Source organism: Lonchura striata, chromosome 4 (assembly GCF_050655825.1).
Source record: "Lonchura striata isolate lonStrDom1 chromosome 4, ASM5065582v1, whole genome shotgun sequence".
NCBI classification, from domain to species: domain Eukaryota; kingdom Metazoa; phylum Chordata; class Aves; order Passeriformes; family Estrildidae; genus Lonchura; species Lonchura striata.
In genome coordinates this window covers 61,244,675-61,268,135 of record NC_140706.1, presented here as the reverse complement: position 1 = coordinate 61,268,135, position 23,461 = coordinate 61,244,675, and the positions used below count along the sequence as shown (strand labels likewise).

General features: G+C 36.1%; 1 protein-coding gene across 3 annotated transcripts in view; it reads right to left on the bottom strand.

Moving 5' to 3' along the window:
• ARHGAP10 (Rho GTPase activating protein 10) overlaps positions 1-23,461 on the bottom strand; it is a 136,812-nt gene that overhangs the window by 62,141 nt on the left and 51,210 nt on the right. For 2 of the 3 annotated variants that reach the window (XM_021536597.4, XM_085579282.1), the window contains exons 4-13: positions 22,689-22,760; positions 19,363-19,464; positions 16,340-16,450; positions 14,233-14,337; positions 10,520-10,649; positions 9,145-9,251; positions 7,426-7,520; positions 4,431-4,512; positions 3,362-3,404; positions 1,972-2,037 (exon numbers count right to left, since the gene is read on the bottom strand). In XM_021536597.4, the coding sequence (XP_021392272.2) occupies positions 1,972-2,037; positions 3,362-3,404; positions 4,431-4,512; positions 7,426-7,520; positions 9,145-9,251; positions 10,520-10,649; positions 14,233-14,337; positions 16,340-16,450; positions 19,363-19,464; positions 22,689-22,760 (913 nt within the window). The remainder of the gene's footprint in view (positions 1-1,971; positions 2,038-3,361; positions 3,405-4,430; positions 4,513-7,425; positions 7,521-9,144; positions 9,252-10,519; positions 10,650-14,232; positions 14,338-16,339; positions 16,451-19,362; positions 19,465-22,688; positions 22,761-23,461) is intronic. The other variant, XM_085579281.1, reaches the window with a different exon arrangement.

Here is a 23,461-nt window from a genome sequence, read left to right as displayed (position 1 = left end):
TAATAGACAAAAGACACAAGTCTTTTTCCTTGGTGGTAACTACCACAAAGCACTCTACTGACTGCATATCTTACAGAGGCTGTGTACATACAACAGCAAAGGTGCAAAGTCTGCATAGACTTGGGGAACTTTAATTCTTTCCCAAGTATGTTTCAGCCAGACCCCACAATGGGGATAAATGCTGCTAACCCATGAAAGCTCATAATTTGTCTTGAATGAGAGGGTTACACAAGTACTTTGCGCCTTCTTACATGCTCCTAAATCAAGGCATAAAGGATAGAGTGAACTTAAATCTCCATTCAGTTTAATCTATCCACTCACAGCCCTGAGGGAAAAAAAAAGTCAACAAAAAACATTTTTCCAAATAGTCATTTCATAAAGAAAATGTTTCCATTTTTTTCCACAGTTGTGTGTCCTTGTTTCACTTTTCTTGTAAGGTATTAGAAAAAGAAAATCAACCCACAACTTAAAGAAAACTATTTGAACACATTTATAAATAATAAACCAAAATATAATATACTCCACACTGCTTATAGTAAGGAGAATTCATGAGGTATTGTAAGGTACTCTGTAACTGTACTATAGGCCAAAACTAGCCTTTCATTACATGAGCACATGCCACCCTTTTTATTAAATCTGCTTAATTCACTGTAAAGAGAAGATCCAGACTATAGTCAGACAGGGTTTTGCAGTGAAGACAACTTATCTGTAGGACACCAGCTTTATCTGCAATGTTTCCCAGCTCAAATATTCAGATTGTAAATGCCAGTAACTGAAATTTTAAAGTGATGAGACAGGCAAACTTATCTGAAAAAAATATTCAAAAGAACAGAATGTACAAAAATAACACCAGATAGAATATAGCCTAATCTGAAATAACATCTTTAATGTATCAGACAGGACTGATACAAAAAGGACTTCAGATACTTCTTGCTGTTTAAATGCAAAACTTTAAGTCTCACAAAGGCTGCTTGTGTTCCTAATAATATTGTATAGTAAGCACATACATGGAAGACACTGTTTTTCAGTAAGATACTGCACTGACAGCAAGCATGAACCTGCTCTTCTGTTCATCTTAGTTCAGCTGGACTGTGATACACAGAAAGATGTAAGTATTCTGCCCTGTGCAATGCCAGACTTACAGAAAAAAAAGATCCAGTTAGTGAAAAATTCTAAGTGTGCTCTTTGAGAGTAGGAAGGAAAGTGAACAATTTAGGAGAAAACAAAAATGCACACAGAGAAATTACAACATCTCTTAACAAACGGAGAAATATACTGTAACCTCACCTACTTTCATGCCTTCACCTCTTTTTTTTTAAAACAACAGCCAAACAAGCTGTTTCTCCACACAGTGCCATGTACAATGCAGTGAGCCTCAGAGTGGCTGGTCAGCACACACTTCAGCAGAGCCTCTCCAAAATCAATCCCAAATACCTCTTGAATACTGTCTGCACACTGACCTCTCCATCTCCAATTCTGGAAGTACAACAATGAATATATGCAACAATAAAATCTGATAGCATCTTTGTCCCTGGGGTGAAACTAAGTCCATAGAAAGTACTTCAACATTTTCTGTTAATCACATGCCTGCTCAGCTCCTGTTCTTCTGCCTTAAGAGCCTGAACAGAAATGAAACACTGAAATAAATTACTCTGTTCAAACAGCAAAGCAAAGGTGCAAGCAATGCCTACAAAACACAGCAAGTTTGTCTTAGCTTCTGTGCACAAAAATTGGCTCTCTTTCTCAAGAGAGGTGTTATTCCCCACTTGTGAGCACTTCTGGAAAACATATTTCTGGAAAGAAAAACATGCATAAAAGGAAAGACTGGACAGACTCCTGTCTTGGTCAGTGTAATCAGTGAAATGTCTTCCATGGTAAAGTCTTTTTCAGAGATCTACAGCAGACTTTATCACCTTCTTCAACAGACCAGCTGCTTCACCCTCTCCACAAACAGGTTGAGTTGATCATTACCTCGTGTTTCAACAGCACTGATGCACTTTTTGATGATGGTGAACCCTATCTTATCCAACTGTGCACCTACAAAAAAAAAAAAAAAAAAGGGTTGAACAGTTTTAAAGCACCATTACAATTATGTCTTTCACTGTAAATAAGGCTGGACTTAATCATAAAGCTAGTACTTTTGAGGCAAAACTATAAATATTCTGAAATTGGAAGAATACATCACTTTTTATAGAGAAATTCTGCTTTTCTCCTTCAGGAGCCTGCCTAGCTGAAGTAAAGGCTTGTTCTGGTGATAGTGGCTTCAGTGAATCTGTTCACAGCAGCATCCTTTGAAGAATGGGATCTCTGATTAGTTACACATGTTGGCAGATGCAAGATGGAATTTAACAGTACTTACTGCAACATCAACAACATCTGAGAGAGTTCACCAAATGGGACAAGGAAGTACTTATGATGAAAAAACATAATTATCAACAGCAGGGTTTTTACTGAGTCCTACCCTCAGCCAAAGAAATTCCCACACTAAAGATACAGGACACATGTATATCATTTCACAGCAGTTAATGATCTGACTACATGAAAGCAGATGTATGAACAGGACAACAGCTGAGCTCCAGCGTTCCTTTGTTGTTCCTATCTTACTCTTTCTTCACATCAAAACTTCATTTTAAAAGCTTATGTTGCAAAACTGCCCCTCCCCCAGACATCTGGCCTTATAGCTCCTGGGAACCTGGTCTTGCATCATGAAAAGACAAATCTGAGCAAAAAATTATATTTAATAACACCAGGATCCAGCTTGAATCAGCAATTTCAAGTTTTTAAAAAAGCAAGCATAAATTGCCTCATAATCAAAAGAGGATACCTGTTTTCACTCTTATACTTTGCCAACAGAAGAAAGCTAATGTTCTTCTTTGTATAGAGAAAGCCATCTCTTCTACTTACATATTTTGGTTTATATTTTAAATGCACAAATTCAGCTTTTTTGCTGATCTTGATCTACAGCTGCAACTGGTTTTAAAACCATACCTTCACATTCTAACAGAAATGTACATGCAATCTGGATAAAGAAATTGTGCTGCATTTACATATAAATACAACCTTGAATCAATTTCAGGCATGAAGTAAATTGGCAAAAATAATCACTGTTTCTCCAGCTTATGTCCAGTCCTATACAATATGTATTGAGTTAGTATGAAAACCCATTAATTGCACAATTAAATGATTACTTGTAATTACAAAAATTACAAGTAATATTCAAAACTCAAGATTTAAAAGCAAAATAATTAAGGGGAAAAAAGTTCCAGAGAGGAAAAAAAAAAAAAACAAAACTAATTACCTTTATCTTTCTCAATTTTAAAATATTAACAAAATCTGCCTTCATGCCAATTCAAATACTTACTTCCCTCCCGTTTTGCATTCGCTCTATTCAAGTTGATGAGCAGCTAACACAAAAAGAGCAAAAAAGACAAATTATTTTAAGGACTTTCACGAAACCAGAAAAAGAAGATACTTGCAATATTAATGCTCAGTAGGCACAAATACAGCTGATTACAGCCAGAACATAGCACCACCAGCAGCTCTAACAGCAGGACCAGAGGTCTGTGCCCCTTCAGAACAATGTCAGCTACAGCCACTGAACTGGCTGTAGCCAGTTAAGTGGGATTTGTGTGCTCCACGTTCCTGTTTCTCTGCAGGTTAAATTCCCACAGTTTCAAGGTCATTTAAATTATTAAGAATGTGATGATTCCTGGGACTTATGTTCCAGTTTGGGTCACCCAGAAGTTTTAAACTTATTGGAGAGTCCAGCTCAGCTAACATGTCATGGCAATAAACATCTCTGCAAATGAAAGCAGATTGGTGCAACAAAGAGTCAATCAAACAACTACTGGGGCAGAGACATGACCGTGTCGTTGTCTAGAAAACCCCATCATTTCTGGCCCATAAGACCAATATATTTATCATTGTAAGAATAAATAGTGTGATTCAATTCAGCATTTCAGACTCATTTCCTGATGAGAGGCAGAAATAAGCAAATTCATGTGCAACCTCAGTCCCATTGACAAGAACTTTTTGATCTGGTTTTAAAAAATATAATAATAACACCATGTAACTCACTCATGCAAGTTTTGCCACTGGAATACAGCATGTCAGCATAAGACTAAGTGAACATGCTTATACTAGACATTTTCTATAACACCAATATTATCATTGGGATGGGAAACCATTTATAAAAATTGATTACATTACAATAAAAAATTATCATATCAGCATCAGTAGTTATCTACGCTGAGCTGTACCAAGTTACTCATCTCTCCTGAGTTTTATTTCACTTTTATTCTTTACTCATTGAATCTATCATTTTGCAAACTACATAAAGCCAGTTTATTAAGTATAAATGGGATCAGAAAGCAGAGGATGAGAGAATTCCCCATTACACTATAAAAGAATATTTTTTAAATTATGCTTACAGCTTCTTTTCCATCCAAGGCTTCCATCCACAGCTTTCTGTCTTCCTCAGAAAATGCCTGCATGGTCACAGGAACTCCAGGCCTGCAAATGTACCAACATAACATAACTGCATTCACCAACAACTAAAAAATGTTTGGCAAATTCTATTTTTAACTACAAGCAAAAGACCATTGCATTAAAAGTCAGGGTTAATTTTCTTTTGCTTAATAACTGAACAATGCTGATTTTGAAAATAAAAAGTATGGACGTGATACATACAGTAAGAAATAGGCAGAACAGGGAAGAAAAAGGAAAATTAATGTAATCTGCAAACTATTTGAAATAGCTCACTGGAAAAATGGAATTTGTTAAGTCAATATATAATCTTCATCTTTAAAGCAGCAACAATGATCATAGCTTAAAACCATTTAGTTCTTTTCACTAAATTACAGTTGTTAAGGTATCAGAGTATCAACCTAGAAGCAATACATCAAACTCAGTATATGCTGCATGAAATACCATTTATTTGTCTTCAAAACAAAGTCAAAGGAAACCAAACCTTCCCTCATTGTCCTGTATTGGAAAAAGTTTAAATCAAGAAGGATAATACTATTTCAGAAGGATAATACTCTTTATTAATAAAATAAATTTTTCCTATCCTAGAAGACGTCTGCTCTCTCCTTAAGATTTAAATTTCTGTACATTTACCACTAGTCACCCTCAAGTAAACCTGATGGAGTATAAAGAAAAAAGTATCACTTCCCAGAGACTTAATCAGAATCTTAGCACCCTGAGAGCCATAAATGTCTGAATTTAAAGAAAATACAACCATTCCTTTTGAAAGAAAAATATGCAAATTTTCAGCTAGCTCAAAGTTATGCTTCAGTCACACACAGGGTTGAATGTTTGCTACTTAAGTCATCCCTAAAATTTTATGACCTTGCTTCCTTCCAAAGCACAGTACTGGAGAAAATCCATGCCCAGCTGTCAATCCCTGTGTTATTTTTTAACTTGGACAAGCTGAGGGATAAGTGTGCCCTGAACTGATACCAAGGAAACAAGCTAATGGCCTGCAGCATAGAACTAATCTCCATGGGAACATCTCAGTACTACACACATATATTATTAAAAGAAAAATGTCTGATATCAAGGTCACAGCAGATCAAATTGTATCTATTATATCAAGACAGAAAGAGGAACTAGATTTTTCCCCCTTTTACCAGAGAAGAGAATGAAAAAGTGTTTTGCAGCATCAAGGAAACCCTGCTCTCCATCCATCTCTGTATAAACTCCAGATACCCCACCAAAGAGATGACACACAGAGGTGAACAGACTGACATTTCTCATGCTACCTTTTAGCAACTTTATCAGACAGTTTGAAATCTGTTATCCCTACTGACCAATCAATACACTGACCCAAGAGGAGCTGACGCCTGGAGTATAAACCTTTATTCCCTTTCATACTTCTGGGACACAGCATTAGAATAGCTAAACCACATCCTCCTCATCTCAAAAATGCAAGTTCAAACCACACTGTAAAGTAATGACAAACATCACTTGAGCTGTAAACGAGCATCTTCTCATCTGCCATGCAGGCTAGAAGTTTTCTGATGCAGAGGGAGTTTTACATCCCTTTACCTTTCGCTTGTTGTAGGAATGAACATGCTTCAGGCCAGTTGAACTGGTCACACAAGCTCAGCATAGACTCTGATTAAAGTTTGAGCATATAATCACAAAAATATCTGCAGACCATGAGCAATCAGGACAGGGGGGCCTGAGAGCACTGGCCCTGATGCTTTTGAAGTGAAAAAACTAAGAATCTAATGTTAAAAAAAAAAATCCATAAAACTTGACCTACTATATTATAAGTTAGCATGTGGTTAATTGGTGTAATGTAATGAGCAAACATATAGATTAATAGTAGCTCAGAGGGGGTGGATGCAAAAACTCAACAGCAATCCACTAATTTATATCTAGCATTTAATTCCATTTCTGCATCCAAAGAATGTAGCATTACCACAGCCTCATTTATTTGGAGTATCTTATGAAGCTGGATACCCTCACTTTCATAAATGAAGGAAAACTAGAACACTGTTTAAAGACAATGTTTATCAAATTTTGAGGTCCTTTAGAGAAAAAGATTAGCAAGTCTTTTCTTTAGAAATAGAGCAACAAGTGGTGCTTCAAAAAGACAGTGGCAACAATGTTCAAGATGCAGTGGATGATTATTCCAGACACAAGAAGCCTCAAAATCCCAATAACCTTATTTCAATCTGAAAATCCAGCATATCTGTTGCACTAGGACATGAAATAACTCACACACACACTAAGATAGAAAGCACAAAAGGAAGCAAAAGAGAAAATTTCTGACCTCACAATATATAGAATTCTAAAAGTGACAGTGTATTGGAGGGTGAAATTGCCACCTCTCCAAACACACTGGTCAAAGTAAGTCTATCAATTCTCTCCTCCCACAAAGAAGAATACAAAACAATCATTATTTACATGACAGTGTGTGAGAAACTCTAGTAGAAATATGTAAACATTAGAAGGCATAGAAAACTTTCAGAAGAACTTTAAAACTTTTAAAAGAACAGGGCAACACATATCTCCTCAGCAACCCACCATTTTGGAACACAGGACTGTGATACAGTGTGGTCATGACTATGTAAGTTATTACTGTAATCAGTCTCTCATTATAGCTGTATGTACTTCAATTTAAGTAATGTTTCTTCACTGTGATAATTCTTAATAGTCCCTCTTAACTCTGTGCTTTTCTTTAATGTGAGCTCAGGTAATGTCTACATTTCAGTTTAGTTCCTCTCTGCTTCTGCTATACACAGCTGAGGTAAAACCCCGTGAGCCATGGCAGTGCTTGCCTGCTCCTCCAGCGACCATTCCCATTGGAACTCTAACTGAGGATTGAAGAAATCAGAAGAAAAGGCTGCAGTAATTTTGCAGTAGTTTTAATTACTGCTTCAAAAGAGCTCTTCCCAGGATGCTTCACAAGCTTACCTGTCTGAAGCTTCTAAGTCAAAACAGAATCGCCTGTCTATTGTATCTGTATTTCTTTTGGTACAATACGTAAGGACAAAGAGTTCCGCATCACCCTGTGAAAAGAAAGTTTTTATAAGCTTGACCCAGTTCTTGGAAGTTTTTATAAGCTCCAGTAAGCCAGCTGTACAAGGCAAGTAAGGTAAATTTATATTAAATGGCGAAAGCTATACTGAAAACTGACACTTGCAAAAGAATTCGCCCATGTTTGCAATTCACTTTTCTACACAATAACATAAATACTATGTTTTTCTGGGACATAAATCTAAAAATGTTGAGTCCACTTTAGCTGGTACTTTACAGAGTGACTCAGTAAAAACTAACAAAAATATTTTGCACTGGTTACATTATAAACACACAAAGAGACTTTTCCCATTTTATGTCAGCCACAGTGATTTCCATAGTAAAGGTCATAGTAAAGGCTACGTTAACCAGAACAAAGGAAGTGTTCTTTACTATCTGTAACATGTCTTACAGAACCAACTCTCCCTTTCTTCAAAACCAACACTAGGATCTTATTTTACAGAGGAATCCCAAACCCATCTCTGAATGCTGCCTGAGTTGTACCAGATTAAATCAAGATTAACTGCAAATTTTAATTATTTCTTGTCTTATTCAGCATCTCCAGACATAAAAGGCTGTCACTGAAGGAGTAATTGCAGGGGTTTCTAAACGGGAGATATTTTAATACAGCAGAAACATGTGTTTTAGAATGCTGAATGTTCAGCCACACATACTATATACTATACTAACTAAAATGGCTTATTACAACTAGAACAAACTAGGATAAAAAATTCATAGAAGTACTGAAGTGATTAAGGAAACCAAATATCACTAATTTTCAGTACATCAGGTTTTCCAAAGCTTTTAAAATATTTAAAATTCAATAGATTTGTAAATACACATAATTTCAAAATTATGAAAGCCATCTCCCCTCTGCTGAAACTAATAGGACATAATAACTTGATAAAATTCCAACAACATGATTTCCTAACCAAATTTGAAGACAGAGCAGGGTGCTGAATTTAGAGGCATATTGACTCTAGCCTTAGTTTCCAGATTCAGATATCCTATTTCCTTGCAACAAAATTCATTTCATCCCTATCAATACATTCATTTAATGTGTCATCTATAAAGGTAATCAATTCCCAACTATTTCAGTACGAATTAAAGCCATTTAAAGATAAATAAAATCTTGGGTCTTGAATATTTCAGATGCTTTTAAAGATAATTGAAATTACATTCAATTATCAGTACAAATTACATTCTTATCCACTTTTCTAGTCCCACTTCTAGTATTTACATCTCCAAAGAAAACTCCAACTGAATCATTTAATAAAGAAATTTCTAGATGTGTTATATTTTCCTGATTTATACTTTAGAAAGTGAAAGGCCTCATGGATAAACAAGATTCTAAATGGTGAAACATTGCATGTGATCCATGCCAGGTCCTCTGGACGTCTAAAAGGAAGTAACTGGAAAGTTTAGAGAATTTTTATCTATTAATCCATTCACTACTTCAGGTTAATGTCCTCCAATGGCAGACTGAATTGTATGAGGAAAGGTGAAAAAAATGGGCAAGGAGGGTAGAGGGGGAAAGTACTTGACACATCTTAAATGACACATTCTCTGATCTTAATATGGAACAGCTGTAAGAGTAGAATACATAAATATACATACAACTTTCCCTCCTGATCTGTGTTCAAATGGAATCATGGAGAACTTCTTCGTTTCTTTCCTGTACATGCAATAGTGCTTCACCCAGCTGGAACCAAAAGGAGCAGGCCCTACATAATACAAAAGCAACAAATAGTATGTACTTTTTCCAGTTTCTGCATTCTCCTCTCCTGCTTTCTAAAATGATACTTAGAGCCCTAATTAATTCCTAATAATGCAGTATTTAAAGCAAAGGTACAAATTAAGACATCATACAAATATTAACCACTGCTTATTATTCTAAAATACGATGCATGGTATACTTTACTCTTATGTTTAATAACAAATGGAAAGAATTATTAATGTATCTTTCTCTCACTACTACAGACAAAATTTTTCCCTATACTAAATACGCCCTTGAGACTTTATTTAAAAGAACACAGAAAGCTAGATTTACACCTGGTAGCTAAAGAACCACCAATTACTCTGTTACAAGTTCTAAATAATCTCATGATTAAGGCCGGATCACAACTTCTGACACCAGAACTCTCTCCTATTAATCAGTGCATACCCCAGACAGAAGACACTTATTTTAGAACCCAGCTTACTGCAAACAATATTGCTGAGATTTGTACCATAGTGCAACCTGTTCAAACTTGGATTCTGACCCTTTGTATCTCCACACTTCTATTACTTAATTTTTCCTAAAAAATCATGTCAGTAAATTAATCTTCTCACTCTATAAGGGCACATATCTCAAAAATATGATTTATGCAAAATGCTTAAAAATAAATAATAAATTACAATAAATTGTCATTCCTTGAGCAACAAGAGCTCTGCATCTTGTTTGGCTTTTTTACTAGTGTGAGAAAGATTTATAATTGTTTGAAGTGTTGACAGGATATGATTTATGCAACATGCACCTTCACAGCAAGAATTTTAACACCAGCTACCTAACATATAGTCTGCTTTATTTGACCCTATCATCACAATTAGGTAATGAAACTGTATCAATGAATCAAGGAAATGACACTTCATTTCATCATACTCAACAAGCCAAATTTTCAGAGGTTAACTTGACAACTCATGTTGCTAGCTGACAACGAACATTTGACAGATCCAGGGGAGGTCATTAGTAAGGGATTAAAAATAAGATGAAATCCATTCTTTGGTCAAACAAAACTTCCTGAATTCAGTCACTTTTACTAAAAACTGTCACATTTTCAGCTCAATATTTTTTTTTTATGAGCCACAGTAACAATGCTGTTAAAAACTTTGAAAATATACTTAGATGACCCTTTAATCAACAGTAAATTCTTTACATCATCATGTTACCTGTAGAGACAAGACTTGCCTGTATGCCTAATATGGGCACTGTGGAATACAAAATACACCTTACTTTTTTCCTGTACATAGAGGTAGCCTTCCATCGTGAAGTGATTTGCTCTTTTGTGTTCCTGAGGATTTCTTCTGATCTTGTTCATGAGCTCCTCTACCTCTGACCTTGTTCCTTCAAAACGATTTCGTGTCTAAAACAAGACAACACAAAACCCTTTGGTAATGAGAGTGGTAGAAAGACTTACTTTTCCTGCTAGGAATCATGCAGTAGGTTTTGCACAGCAAGGTTTTTCTGGTGGGGGCCTACAGAGGGGTCCTCTGTGGGAAGGTGACAGAAGCTTCCTCCATGTCCCACAGAGCCAGTGCCAGACAGTTCAAAGGCAGATCAGCCACTGGCCAAGGCTGAGCCCATCAGTGACCATGGCAGAGCCTCTGGGATAATGTATTTAAGAGACAAAAACCACACAATGCCAAATGCAGCCAGGGAATGGAGCGAGAATATGTGAGAGGAACAGCTCTGCAGACACCAAGGTCAGTGAAGAAGGAGAGGCAGGAGATGCTCCAGGTGCCAGAGCTGAGATTCCCCTGAAGTCCCCATGGACATTGGATAAGTCTCAAGTGGGAGAGACCCCATGCTGGAGCAGGGAAAGTGTCAGGAGTTTTCCCCTTGAGAAGTAAGTAGCAGTAGAGATATCATGTGAAGAACTGACCATAACCCTCATTCTCCTGCACCACTGAGGGAAGAAGGGAGGGCTGATGGAAAGGTGTGTTTTTAAGATTTGGGTTTTATTTCTCATTATCCTGCCCTAATCTGGTAATAAATTAAACTGAATTCTCCCAGTCAAGTCTGTTTTGCCTCTAATTGGTCTGCAGTTGATCTTCCTGTCCTGTTCTTGATCCACAAACTCTAGAGCTAAGGAGGGCAGTGATAGAGCAGCAGGCCTCTGGCATCCAGCCAAGAACAACCCACCACAAACACCTACAAAAAAAAGACAATGATCCAGGCCATTTTAGGACATGTAGTCCTAAAGCACTATATGTGTTTACTCTCCGAGTTTTCTGATATTCTTCAAAATCAATGTGAGGTTTAGATATTAGCTGCTGTGACTGTGGAAAGCACACTACAACTGCTAGAGCAGGTTTTGAAACAATGCACTGACCTGTTCAGAAAGAAGTGAAATATTGAGTGCAAAACAAATTTGAATATTGAAATTTCCTTAGAAAAATATTACTACATATATTGGCCTCATTCATGAGACTTACTTGACATCAGGAAGTACAGGATTTTCTGTGGTAATTGAGGAAAAAAGTATCAGGAAGGTCATCAACAGTATATACAGATTGAGACTATATATGTGCCAAATGCTTTGACCACACACAAGCAGAAGCATGCAAAAACAAACTAAAAAACTTGGAAGTCTAGTTGATTATTATTCCTGAATGTCACTTATTCCAAAGTCTGCAAGCAGCAGGAAGAGAAATATTTATCAGAATATTAGCAAAAACAATCAGAAAATAACCATGCCACCCACAAATTATATGACACGAAGCAACACAGTAGCTCACACCTGACACAAGAAACTCTTTGATTTGGTCTGAAAACACTGGTAATTGTTAAATGAGCAAACAAAACCACAACAGTCATGGTAATAACTGGTTTTCTCTACATATGCAGCTGTCCAAGCTAAAACACTGAAAAACAGTTTAAAATCCAAGTTGGTACATGTGTTTTAAGGAAAGCACCTAGTTCCAGATGCATGCTTATGTGTCTTTTTTCTTTCTGAAAGCACCTTTATTTTTCTGAAAATGCAGCCTCACCTGTTTTATCTTCTCCCCAGGACAAGCATACAAGATAGCACGACTCTTGGGAGAATCAGCTTTCTAGAGCTTGGGCTACAAGGCTGGGGTGGGTCGTTTTTCTTTCTTTCATTTGAGGGGAGGAGATGGGCAGTGAGCAAAGGCAGGGTTTGTGGTAGGGTGTGGAGAAGAAATCCATAGGATAATTCTCACAGAAAAGTCAACCTGAATGAAAGGAAAGGCAACTACTACAGCTATACTGGCAACTCTTAAATCACTCTCCATATCCAGCTAGGCTGTCTGTAGTGGATCTTGTACCTTTCAATTTCTAACACATCAATCCAGTGTTCTGCCAGCAGCTCAGATGTACCACAGGCAAACCCCAGTTCATTTTTCCTTTGGAATATCTGGCTGATCTTCAGCAACAGGAGCATATGTCATGTTCTCTCAAAATCTTTTCAGATGCTTCCTTCTATTCTCCTTTTACATAGGAGAGTTGTTGAGCCTTGTTCTGCCTTCTCTCTACAGCCTCCATCTATTCATAAAACTTGAGCTGCAAAGCTCAAGCTCTTCAGAATCTCGTGGGGCACACTGTGATACCATTCAGTCAATTGAAAACACAGTTGCTGAGATTAGCTTACTTTATTACTGATCATCACTTCTTCAAATCACTCCACTGGCTCTTTTCCATCTGTATCCTGAAACCCAGCTCTTCAAAACTGTATCAGAGTTTCCCTCTCATGTTTCATCTGGCATCAATTCCCCTCTAAGCTGCAACTTGTCCTGTTAAGCACACAGAAGAATCAAGTCTGGCCTGACATTTCCCCCAAAAGCACTGACTTCTGCCACAAAAGTCTGCTTACAAAGTTACCACTAACCAGTTCCCTTTCTCAAACCAAACACCACCTCAAAACGAAACTTGACACTTGAACACACAGGAGGAAAATGAAAGGAATGGTATCGTGACACATGAATCACGTCACTATGCATTACAACAACTGTAATCCTCCCTTCCGCCTCCCTGCTAGTTAAGCCATTTCTAAAAACAGACTGTCCTCTCCAAGAAGCAGTTTCTGTGTCTTAATTCCACATGCCCTCAGAGGTCAACAAAACCAATGTACCACCAGGAATTGATTGTTTGCATTTAAGTGTGTGGTGTGCTTCCTACCAAGAGGCCTCTGGCACACCCACATTCCTCTGAGCAAGCTTTATTCTTCCTAAATCTCAAGGAAGCAAACAGACCACCTGACTAGTAACTCTGTCAGTCCCACTGCTTCAGCCTTCACCTTGTTTCGTGCTCTCCCAGTCTAGATCACACTGGGATGAGGGCACACTAAAGTAGTGGTGGCCCCATTTGGCTGTCCTTGAAGGAACAGATAATTTTGTCAATACACCATGGCTGCCAACACCAAGTCTCCTTACACAGCTCTGCACCCCAAACTAACAGGGGTGTTCTTGTTTGAAAGGGCTTCTGCAAAACAAACTCCATACTCCTGTGAGCAGTTGGTTTTCTTCCGTTTTCTTAGTTATGGATAATGTAACCCTATAGGGCAATGACCCTCAGACATGACCACCACATACTCAATTTCAAAACACACCCAAAACTCTGAAAACTTCATATTTCATTACCCATACTCTGGAGTGTACCCATACACCAGTGTTTTATGCATTTTTAACAGACTTCATTAATTTTAAATAATCCTTGCATTATTTCTGTCTCCAAAAATAAGAAAAAAAGGAGTGGAAGCCTTTTACTTCATGATTGTTTTTTACAGTATTATTAGAAATTACAAAGAACTCGCAGGAGTTAATGATGATTTGTTCAGTGATGTGGTTGGCTATCCAGGAGATGGCACCATATCCCCAAAATTCACAGGCAATGCACTTACATGAAATTCTTAAGCGTTGGCAATGCAGATACTGCACATGCAGCAACTTCAGCGAGTGATTTTACTCAAAAAAGTAGACTCAACTTACGTTTTGTATATTTATCTGCAAGGCCATTTTGTAATGACTGAAGTCCTTAGCAAGTTCATATCCCTGGTGATAGAAAGTGAACAAACCCTGAAAAAATGATAGCACCTGAAATAGAAAAAAACTTGTTAGAACAAAAAAACTCAATTTACTTCAATACAATTGCTGCATATAGGCTTTTTTGGAAATTTAGATTACAAAATGATTATTTTAAAATAAATTTCCACTAATATTATGAGTAATATCTAAATCCAAATGATGATCCATGTATACAGACATTTAGGATGGTCCTGTCTCTGGAATTTCACAGCTGATCTCTACTTTCCATTTGACCATAGGAAATGTAGATACCATGTTCCCAAACTTTCCTATGTAATATTTTCCTACAATTGCTCTGATACCAATGACATCTGGAACTCAGATTTGTGCACAAGGAGGTAATGATCATTCTGTCTTTTCGTCATCATTTCCCTGGTCATTCCTCTCTCTGCTAATGACCATGTGGAGATGACTGTCACATCAGTTTTCTGGAAGAAGGAAGCTTTGCCCATTGCTGCTTTTTGTACACAGATCTGACCTTCTGTCAGAATCAGCAAGTGACCCATATAGCATGTGCTGACTTTAGTATTCCAATTTAAAAGAACAAACAAGTTGCACTATGCTGGAAGCATCATGAGGTGTAGTCCTGTCTAACTCTCCTTTTTAGTTCAGGCTGCTGGAACAAAGCAAGTGAGACATAAAAGAACAACTCTCTAAAGAGAGCAAGCCAAAGTATGTATTTAATAGAAGTCTGAAGTCATACAGCAAATAAAGCATTTTCAACAAATGCAAAAAAGCCCCATAAATTTTACATATTAAGGGAAAAGGAATTTGGCACAAAGCTTTCTAGCCTAGTGTAAACTTCAAGTACAAATTAGGCAACAGCACCATCCAGAAGGAGCTTTCAGAAATGAGAAAGGGACATGTTGTAAGAACAAAATTTGCTTAGTCTGGCTCTGAGGAAACTTCAAACAGTTTGAAACACAATAGCCAAATGCAAAGGTACTTAGGATTAGAATTTTTTTTTTAATTAAAAAAAAAAATAAAAAGGTCAACATATTTACACCAGAAAAACCCCATACAATCACTCTTTTCGCAGCATTTTGCCTTCCTTTAAACAATGCTAATATAATTGCAGTAATTTTTTTCCCCCTTAAGTATTTTAGCATTTTTTCTTAATACAGGAATTATCATATTAGAATAGACAGTTCTTAATAACTGACTGCATAATGACCAGCTATTTTAATTAGGGTCATTTGACACTTTTTTTCATTATTACATTAAGGTAATTCTATTAGAATAAAAGGACAAACTTGGCACAAAAGCACAGATTTCAGAATAAGAGAGAATGGAAGTCACTCCTACAATCCATCCTCCCTTTATTCTCAGTATTACACTTACTGCTCTCTTGTTTGATAAATTTGCATTTAAAATACCAAGTTAATGTACATTTCAGAAAAATTTTACAATAAGTTCTGCCCATAGATTAAGAAAGTCGCATCAGTGCATGCACCATCTCCACCAAAATTAAATTAAAACCCTTGATTTCTGCACAGATTCAACTGCAAGTGAAATTAAACATATCAGGCTACCCAGGAACAGGCTTCTTACCCAGCAGCCCCCTCCTAACTGATTTATATCTGCAATTATTTACTAGCAGGCCTCTAAGCCCAACCTTCATAATTAAAATTAGATTCCTTGCATTAGTCAGCAATAACATTTCATTGGTTAGAAAACTCAAGGCAAGAATCCTGACACCATCTTCTTATATCCTCTATTCTATCTCAAAATGTGAATTGAGGTTTTTGCAGTACAACAAAAAGTTTCACACATTTTCTGAAAATCAACATCAGAGGGTCCAAATCAATTCTTATTACTGATGTAAGATTTGACATGCCTGGCTAGATTTTTCTGCACTAGGAATCTGTACAGATGTAACAAGTCAACTTCAATTCTGTTAAGTCACTCAATTGGTTGTGTTTTCCAGAAAGCAAAGCTTGGCTTTTGTCCAAATGCATTCCTTCTCCCTCCTTTATGAAAGGTAGAGTAGGTTGAATTCCCTGATACTTACAGGCTCCACACACTCAAATTTCTTCCGCTCCTGTATCTCCTGCAGCTTGCACACGTACTCAAGCGACAGCTCATAGAAGTGCTTCCTGTTCTGCTCCACTTGGTTATCTGCCTGCACAAAGAGCACACCTTGTTTCACAAACATTTTGCAGGCAGCTTCAAGATAACACACACACACACAGAAGTGGCAAGCAGATGATTTTCACAATATTTGAGGGATTTATTACAACCCAGATCATTCATTTACTTTTAAATGGGAGCAGCAATTCCCTTCTACTAGGTAACATAGGTTGTTTTGAATCATGAGGCTGGACTTTTCAGAAAAATTCCAGCAACATCTCCTCAAGCTTCTTTTCTAGGGAATCCAACTTTTAACAGCATTGCAAAGGTACCTGCCCAAAGAGAGAGGGAGCTAAGAGCATAGTCCATTAGAAAAGGGGGAAGTCATCTCTCCAATCAAATTAAGGAAGAAAATGTTATTTTTGAAAACTACAGTGCTGGTGCTGTAAATTTTACTCTATAACCCAAATAACTGCTTTAAATAGCCAGAATGTTGTTGTACCTGTCCCACAGCTCACTTTCACTGGCAAGAAATGCAATAGAAAAAAAGTTCACTTACTGGTACAAGTTTTCCCAGAGCATCCAGTGTCTGAAAATGCAGCCTTTCTATCTGCAAGCTGATATTTAGCACAGCTTTGCAGAAATGCCAGCACCATATTGATGCTGAACAGTTACATTTCAACTGCCATCGATATACATATAAATATTTCACTTTCTAGCATCTACCCATTATTTTATGAAGTTATTATTTAAGATGCATGTAAGATTTGCTTAAATTAATCTTAAATCTTGGTAATAGAAACTGTTATTAAAATACATTAAAGAAAAGGTTCCTCCTCTAAGTAACTAAGTCTTTGCCCACAAAGATAATACAAAATGCATCTATAGTGAATTACCAGAGGAAGAGGAGAAAGGGTTAGGAGAAAGGACAAGACTTACTATCAGACTCTTAAATACTGAGATTACATCTTTCAGTCAGAACACTGACTGCTGTGCTTTAAGAGGATAAACCAAATTAGCTTTAAGACATGCTTGGCTTTACTTCTCTGTGCTAGAGAACTCTCAGCAGTTAAAGGGGCATAACCACAAATACCATTAAATAAATAAAGCCCTGATAAGTATTTCAAGTAAGCAAATGTGTTTCAACAAGCCATGCCATTTTGATGCATCCCATAAATTGTGGAATTGTTTGAGTTGTCAGCCTATAAACACAGGATTGTTTGAGTTGTCAGCTAAGCTTCTAATCATATATACATGAAGGGCACCACAACACCCTAGAAAGAGACTCTGAAGTGGTTCTTTGAGGACATCTGGATCACCACACAATCCAGAATACATTATCACATCTCTCAGTTTTTTGAGGCATAAGCCTCCCCATGTACCCAGCAAGTTTCATTGTAGTTTGTGTACTGCTGAAGAAAGAAAAAGAAATACAACATGCCTCAGTAAAATTACAGGAATATCCTGCCACCAGGAGAGTGAAAAGTTGTGCTCCTGTTAAGACACACTCCACAACATTGCATGTTTTTCATCAAATTTTTGTCAAATTTATCCCTGCACTATTTACTCCAGTGAGGAACTGATTCAACTAGACGCGAATAAAATAAATTATATACATTATGCAACTATATAAATCTGTTCTCTAAGCTTGTGACAGAAATTGTTACCTGTTTCTTATGACAACATGCTCCAAAGGGCATTTTTTCTTTAAATTGCTTATACATTTATACTTCAAAATAAAACACGTAAATGTGAGAGCCTGACTGAAGAATTTCAGAATTTTTGCTCATGAAACTTTGAAGGACATTTAAAACAAATCTATTTGCTCATTCAAGATTTCACACATGCTCTAAAGCTTCAGGCTATATTTGATACAGCTTCAAAATGCCTCTTAGAGGCATTATGTATTTTTCCATTGAGGTTAGGTCTCATTTCAGATTTGATATCAAGAACCTATATTTCATCAAGCAATCATAATCAGCCCTTTATCATTTTCTCTGCGTCAAGTTCTTTGGCAGCTGATCAATTTGACAAAAGTACAGGTCCTGACAGATGAGCCATGCTCAATAACTTCATTGGGACAACTCAACTCCCCAAAAGACAGTTCTTTACACATTTGAAGGGTCAATGTTGCAAGTGCAGCATGGTGAAGTGACATTTTAGTGAAACTCAAGAGTAGAGAAATTCCGGGGTAACTTTGCCAGTAATATTAACCATTTTTATGAAAAATGGCATAGAATATTTGGGATGGGGCAGAGGGCAGTGACAGGAGTTATCTCTGAGGAAAACATTAAGCATTAATAGTTCTGACATAATTACATTTATCTGGGAAAAAAAGTCCTTCTGGCTACAGCAAGTCTCTACATGATTTCCCGGCAGTCTTTTCACATACATTTGCCGTTGCTCCAGAAATCAAAACTATTACAAATAAGTTGATGATGATAATAAACCCAGAGGGACAGAAAGAATGCCAGGCAAAAAAAGTCTATCAGTCATAAATTGTCAACAAACTTTTTTATAGCACTACTCAAAAAAATCCCAAAACAAATCTTCAAAACATGAGAAAAAGCAAAGGCACAAACCCATTTTATTTGGGAATAAAAGTCCTGCTATCCTCTGCTTTAAGTGTTATCACAGGACATTCAGTCAATACTCACAAAGCAATGCAAATTACATGAATGGTAAGGCCTTGTAAGAAATTAATGAGTTTCTCACAGTATGTTTGCACTTCCCTATTCTCTCAATTATATAAAAATGACATGAGACTCAGTGCTTCATACACACAAAAACCTTGATTCAGAAAATGGTGGAAGTACTAAGTTCAGAAAATATTTTTTTCACCAACCTTTCCAGATGAGAAAATTGGTTTGTTTTGCCACTGAGAATGCTGTTTCTGCATTTGCATAAGTATATTTACCTATTCCAAAGCCTTCAGTCTGCATAAAAAAAGAGAGGCAACAATACCTCTTGTAATTGTAGTTCTTTCTTCTTAGCTGATAAATTCAAATGTTTTTCTAATAAACTGTAGTTCTTCTCCGTCTCTTTATCAAATTTCTTCTTTTCTTCCTAGAATCAGAAACAAAGTAACAACCATATCAATATAAAAGTGTACTATTTTTCTTCTTTTAAAATTCTAGTTCATCAGGAACAAAGAGGAAACAATATCACAGCTCCGGTAAGTAGAGAAAAATATGCTCCATCTCATTTTAAAAATTAATTTAAAGCCTAACCTGAAATGAAATTCCATCGCATCATTATGGTGTAGCTAATCACACAAATGCTTGCATCTTCTACGTTAAAAAAAGCAAAAATACCTGACCTCTTCTTGATTTATTGTATTTTTCATTACTTTCATGCATCATCCACACCACCTTGCTTTTGAATAAAAGGCATTGCATGGAAATACCAGTTTCATTGAAAAAATAACTTTCTGAAATTGACAAGGGAAAAGTTCCAACAGCTCAAAACCCAAAGAAAATATACCTCTATATTCCATAGGATTTCTTCATTTTAAAGCTATACAACAACCTCAGTGCTGAATTCCTATTTCTAGTGTTATTGTGCCCATGACAAAAACCCAATAAAAATAAAAAATATCCATAAAACTTAATATCATAGTATCAAAAGAAAAACTCTTACAGACATGTATGAATTTCATTTGCACAATGCAAAACCATTTCTCTGACCACCAAAAGCAATGTATTGGAAGAGAGACAGCCTTTTTTTTTTTTTTTTTTTTTTTTTTGCAATCTAGGTTTCTGAATCTAATTTAGTAGAAGATATTGTAAAACAAATTGATTCCTCAGTTCCAGTGTATTAAGGCAAAAATTAGTATTCATTAATTCAACCAACCAGATTTGAAACTATTTTTAGTATATCTAATTGCAGTTGAAAATAACCTCAAATAAGTAAAATCAAGTACTTAACTACATATTCAAGAACTGGCAGATTTATTCATCAGAAAGATACTAGTTCAATTAAAATATTTTTCCTCATCTGTAGATTTGAAATCACATTTAAATGTATTCTAAAGAAACCCCTGGTTAAACTTTACAGACATAATTGCTCTCTTTTTCTCCTCTTAACCTTTCATTTTGAATAATACTATATATACTATAATAGAAGAAACACATGTTTTTGTTCTCTGAACCATTAGATTCTGAAGATGGCATTAAAGAGACTGTTTAGTATTGCTTCTCAGCAAGGACTTCTAACAGAATTTTTTTTCCCCACTCTGAGACTCAAAATTCCCTTTAAAAAAGGAGTCTTTAAAAATATGTTATCAACTGAGAAACATGAAGATGTGCATACAGCATCAGAGTGATTAGAGATAACATATTAGCAATGGGGAATTAGGAACAAAGTGCAGGGAAATAGGTGAATCTTTGTGCTTATATTAGCAAAATTTCCATTGATGTGGTGAAAGTTTGAATGCTCCCAGAAAAAAAAATTCTCTTAACTTCTTAACAGGCAAAGCCAGAAATTTTAGACACACAGCTTAGGATTAGTGCAGCAACACCTTCAATAAGGGGTAATTCAATAAGTGTCTCAGCTTCCAGCTCTATGAAGCTAAACTTTCCTCCCCTTCCTTTTCTTAACCTGAACTCAGACCATTTAATCAGCAAAGGAGTGTAAGATGCAGATAAAATCTGAGGCAGCAGATTCAACTTTTATTTTGTAATGATAGAATATAAATCTTTCCTAAAGCAAATATTACACAATGTTGCAGATGTATTCCACCACTAGATGCCACAGCTTGGTTTTCAGAGCTAAGCAGAGCTATATTTCTAATATCAGTCTATTAATTATATTGAATAAATACTCAGTTAAGAATATTCCAAGAGCTGAGTATTTTTACAGGGTTTTTATTTAAACATTATAAATTATGTAAGACTTCTATTAAAATGTTTAAGTTACCTTTTTCAACAGTAAATTCTGTTTTAAAAAAAAAAAAGTTTAGATCAGAAATAAAAGCTACAGCTTCACAGAAACCATATGCAGGGACACAAGGAAAGAAACATCCATCCAAACAAGTAGGCTGCGTGAATGTAATTTGTGTTAGAAGCATCAGGGAGACAATTCTGTCTAGGAAATGAGTGAAGATATAACTTAAAGCATTTGGAGTTCTCACCCCAAATCCAGCAATATTCTTTAACAGCAAAAATACTGCTGAAATAATGCATTCATTACACAGCTGCTTCTATGACAATCAGTTACATTCAGAACAAACCCTCTCTTTCCTTAGGAGACTGGCTGTATTACAGACCAAGTTTTTATGTGTGTTGGTTGGGTCACCTAATATACTTCTCCCTAGTCCATAGAACTACACAAAGCTCATTGTACCATTGAACTGAAAGGATTTATGATCAACAGAGCATTTTCAGTTCACTAACACTGAAATCATATGCAGAACATGCTAATCATTCCTGCCAAAGTCAAAATGCATTAGTGCTCTTATAAGTGAAACATTGTCTTATCTACTAAATATCACTGGTGATGAAGTCATGAAATTGTAAAATAAACCATATGCAGGTATTTTGAAAATGTATTGAGTTTTTACAACAGAAAACTTTAATAAAATGCTGGTTTCTTTCTTTTCTACTTTTTTTAATAAGCACTTAAATTTCTCACTGCAAGGAACGTGGACAGACACAAATTTGCCCTTGTTACTTTTATCCAAATCTAGTCTATACTTAATATATGAAGTTTACTTTGCCTTTTTTTTAAATATTCACAACCTAGTGACAATCTTAAAAAAATCACCAAATGCTTTTATCAAAAATATTTTCTATGAGATCTTGTCCTTAGTCTCTTCATCCCTATTATTCCCATGCATACAGAGACAGTGAGTTATTTATTCAAAACAAAAAATTAAATAAAGGCAATTCTCACTTGCAGGTGCCAAAAATTTAGTTAAAAGCATATGGATGATCAAGCTCCTTTAGGTAGTTAATATTTTTCAGCCTCTGATTGTGCAACTGCAGGTAAATACAAAGCAGAACAGGGTTACCCACTAGGAAGGGGGAGGTGGGGGCAGGCTGTTAACAGAATTCTTCCTATTCCAGACAGAGAAGATAAGGGAGATGGGAAGAAGGAAGGGAAAGGACACATTCTTCTCTTCTTGAAGCATTCCATTTGTTTCTGAAGAAAGTTCTCAAAGTAGAAACAAAAAAAGTGTTAACACATGAAACACATAATCAGTAATACGTTTCTGCCAATTACATGTCATTACTACAATGCAATCCAAGTAGAGAAATTAAACAAACTTATAAAGGCAAGGAGAGACAAACCTTTACAGCTCCTAGCTGCTCTTTCCTAAATCTTTCCAAAGGTTTGATCAGAGTTTCAGTAACACTGAGTGCCTAAAGAAAAAAAAAGCATGGGTTAGGTTTCTGTAGCCAGACTGACGAGTCACCTCAGCATCAGCAATAAAAAGAAAAAAGCAAGCAAAATAATAGGGGTAAAATAATAGAAGCATGCAAGTTAGAACTTCTAACTCAAAAAAAAAAAAAATATCATATCTGAGTTCATTCAAGCTTACAAAATTTCTTAACTCAATCCACTCTCAGGAAAATTAAATTAAAACAAATGCAAAAATTTAAAAAATTTCCAGGTTGCACTCAAAATTACAACTGCTTCATTTGTGCCAGTCTTGCAGATCAGGTTGAAAGTCTCAAAGACTGAATACCAGAATTAGACAGAGGACCAATAAACTTCATTAGGGGATGCAAAAATTTCTGCAACAAGAAGCACTACAGACAACTGTGGAATTGGCCAGTGAGTAGCAAATAATAATATTTTAAGACAGTTAAAGCCACTAGGCATTCATATAAGTCTCCAAATAGTAACACACTTAAGTACATTAATAAGACCTTAAGCTAAATTATAAAATTAAAGGGGTGCAAAGTCAAGAAACGAGAGGTTGAGATTACTGGGTGAGCATCATCAGTGCACTTATGATATAAAGTCTCATAGCCATTGTAAAAAGAAAAAAGAAAGACACAATATTCCATCATAAGACAGAAAACTGTAGCTTATTAAATCTGCAAAGCTACTAATTCAC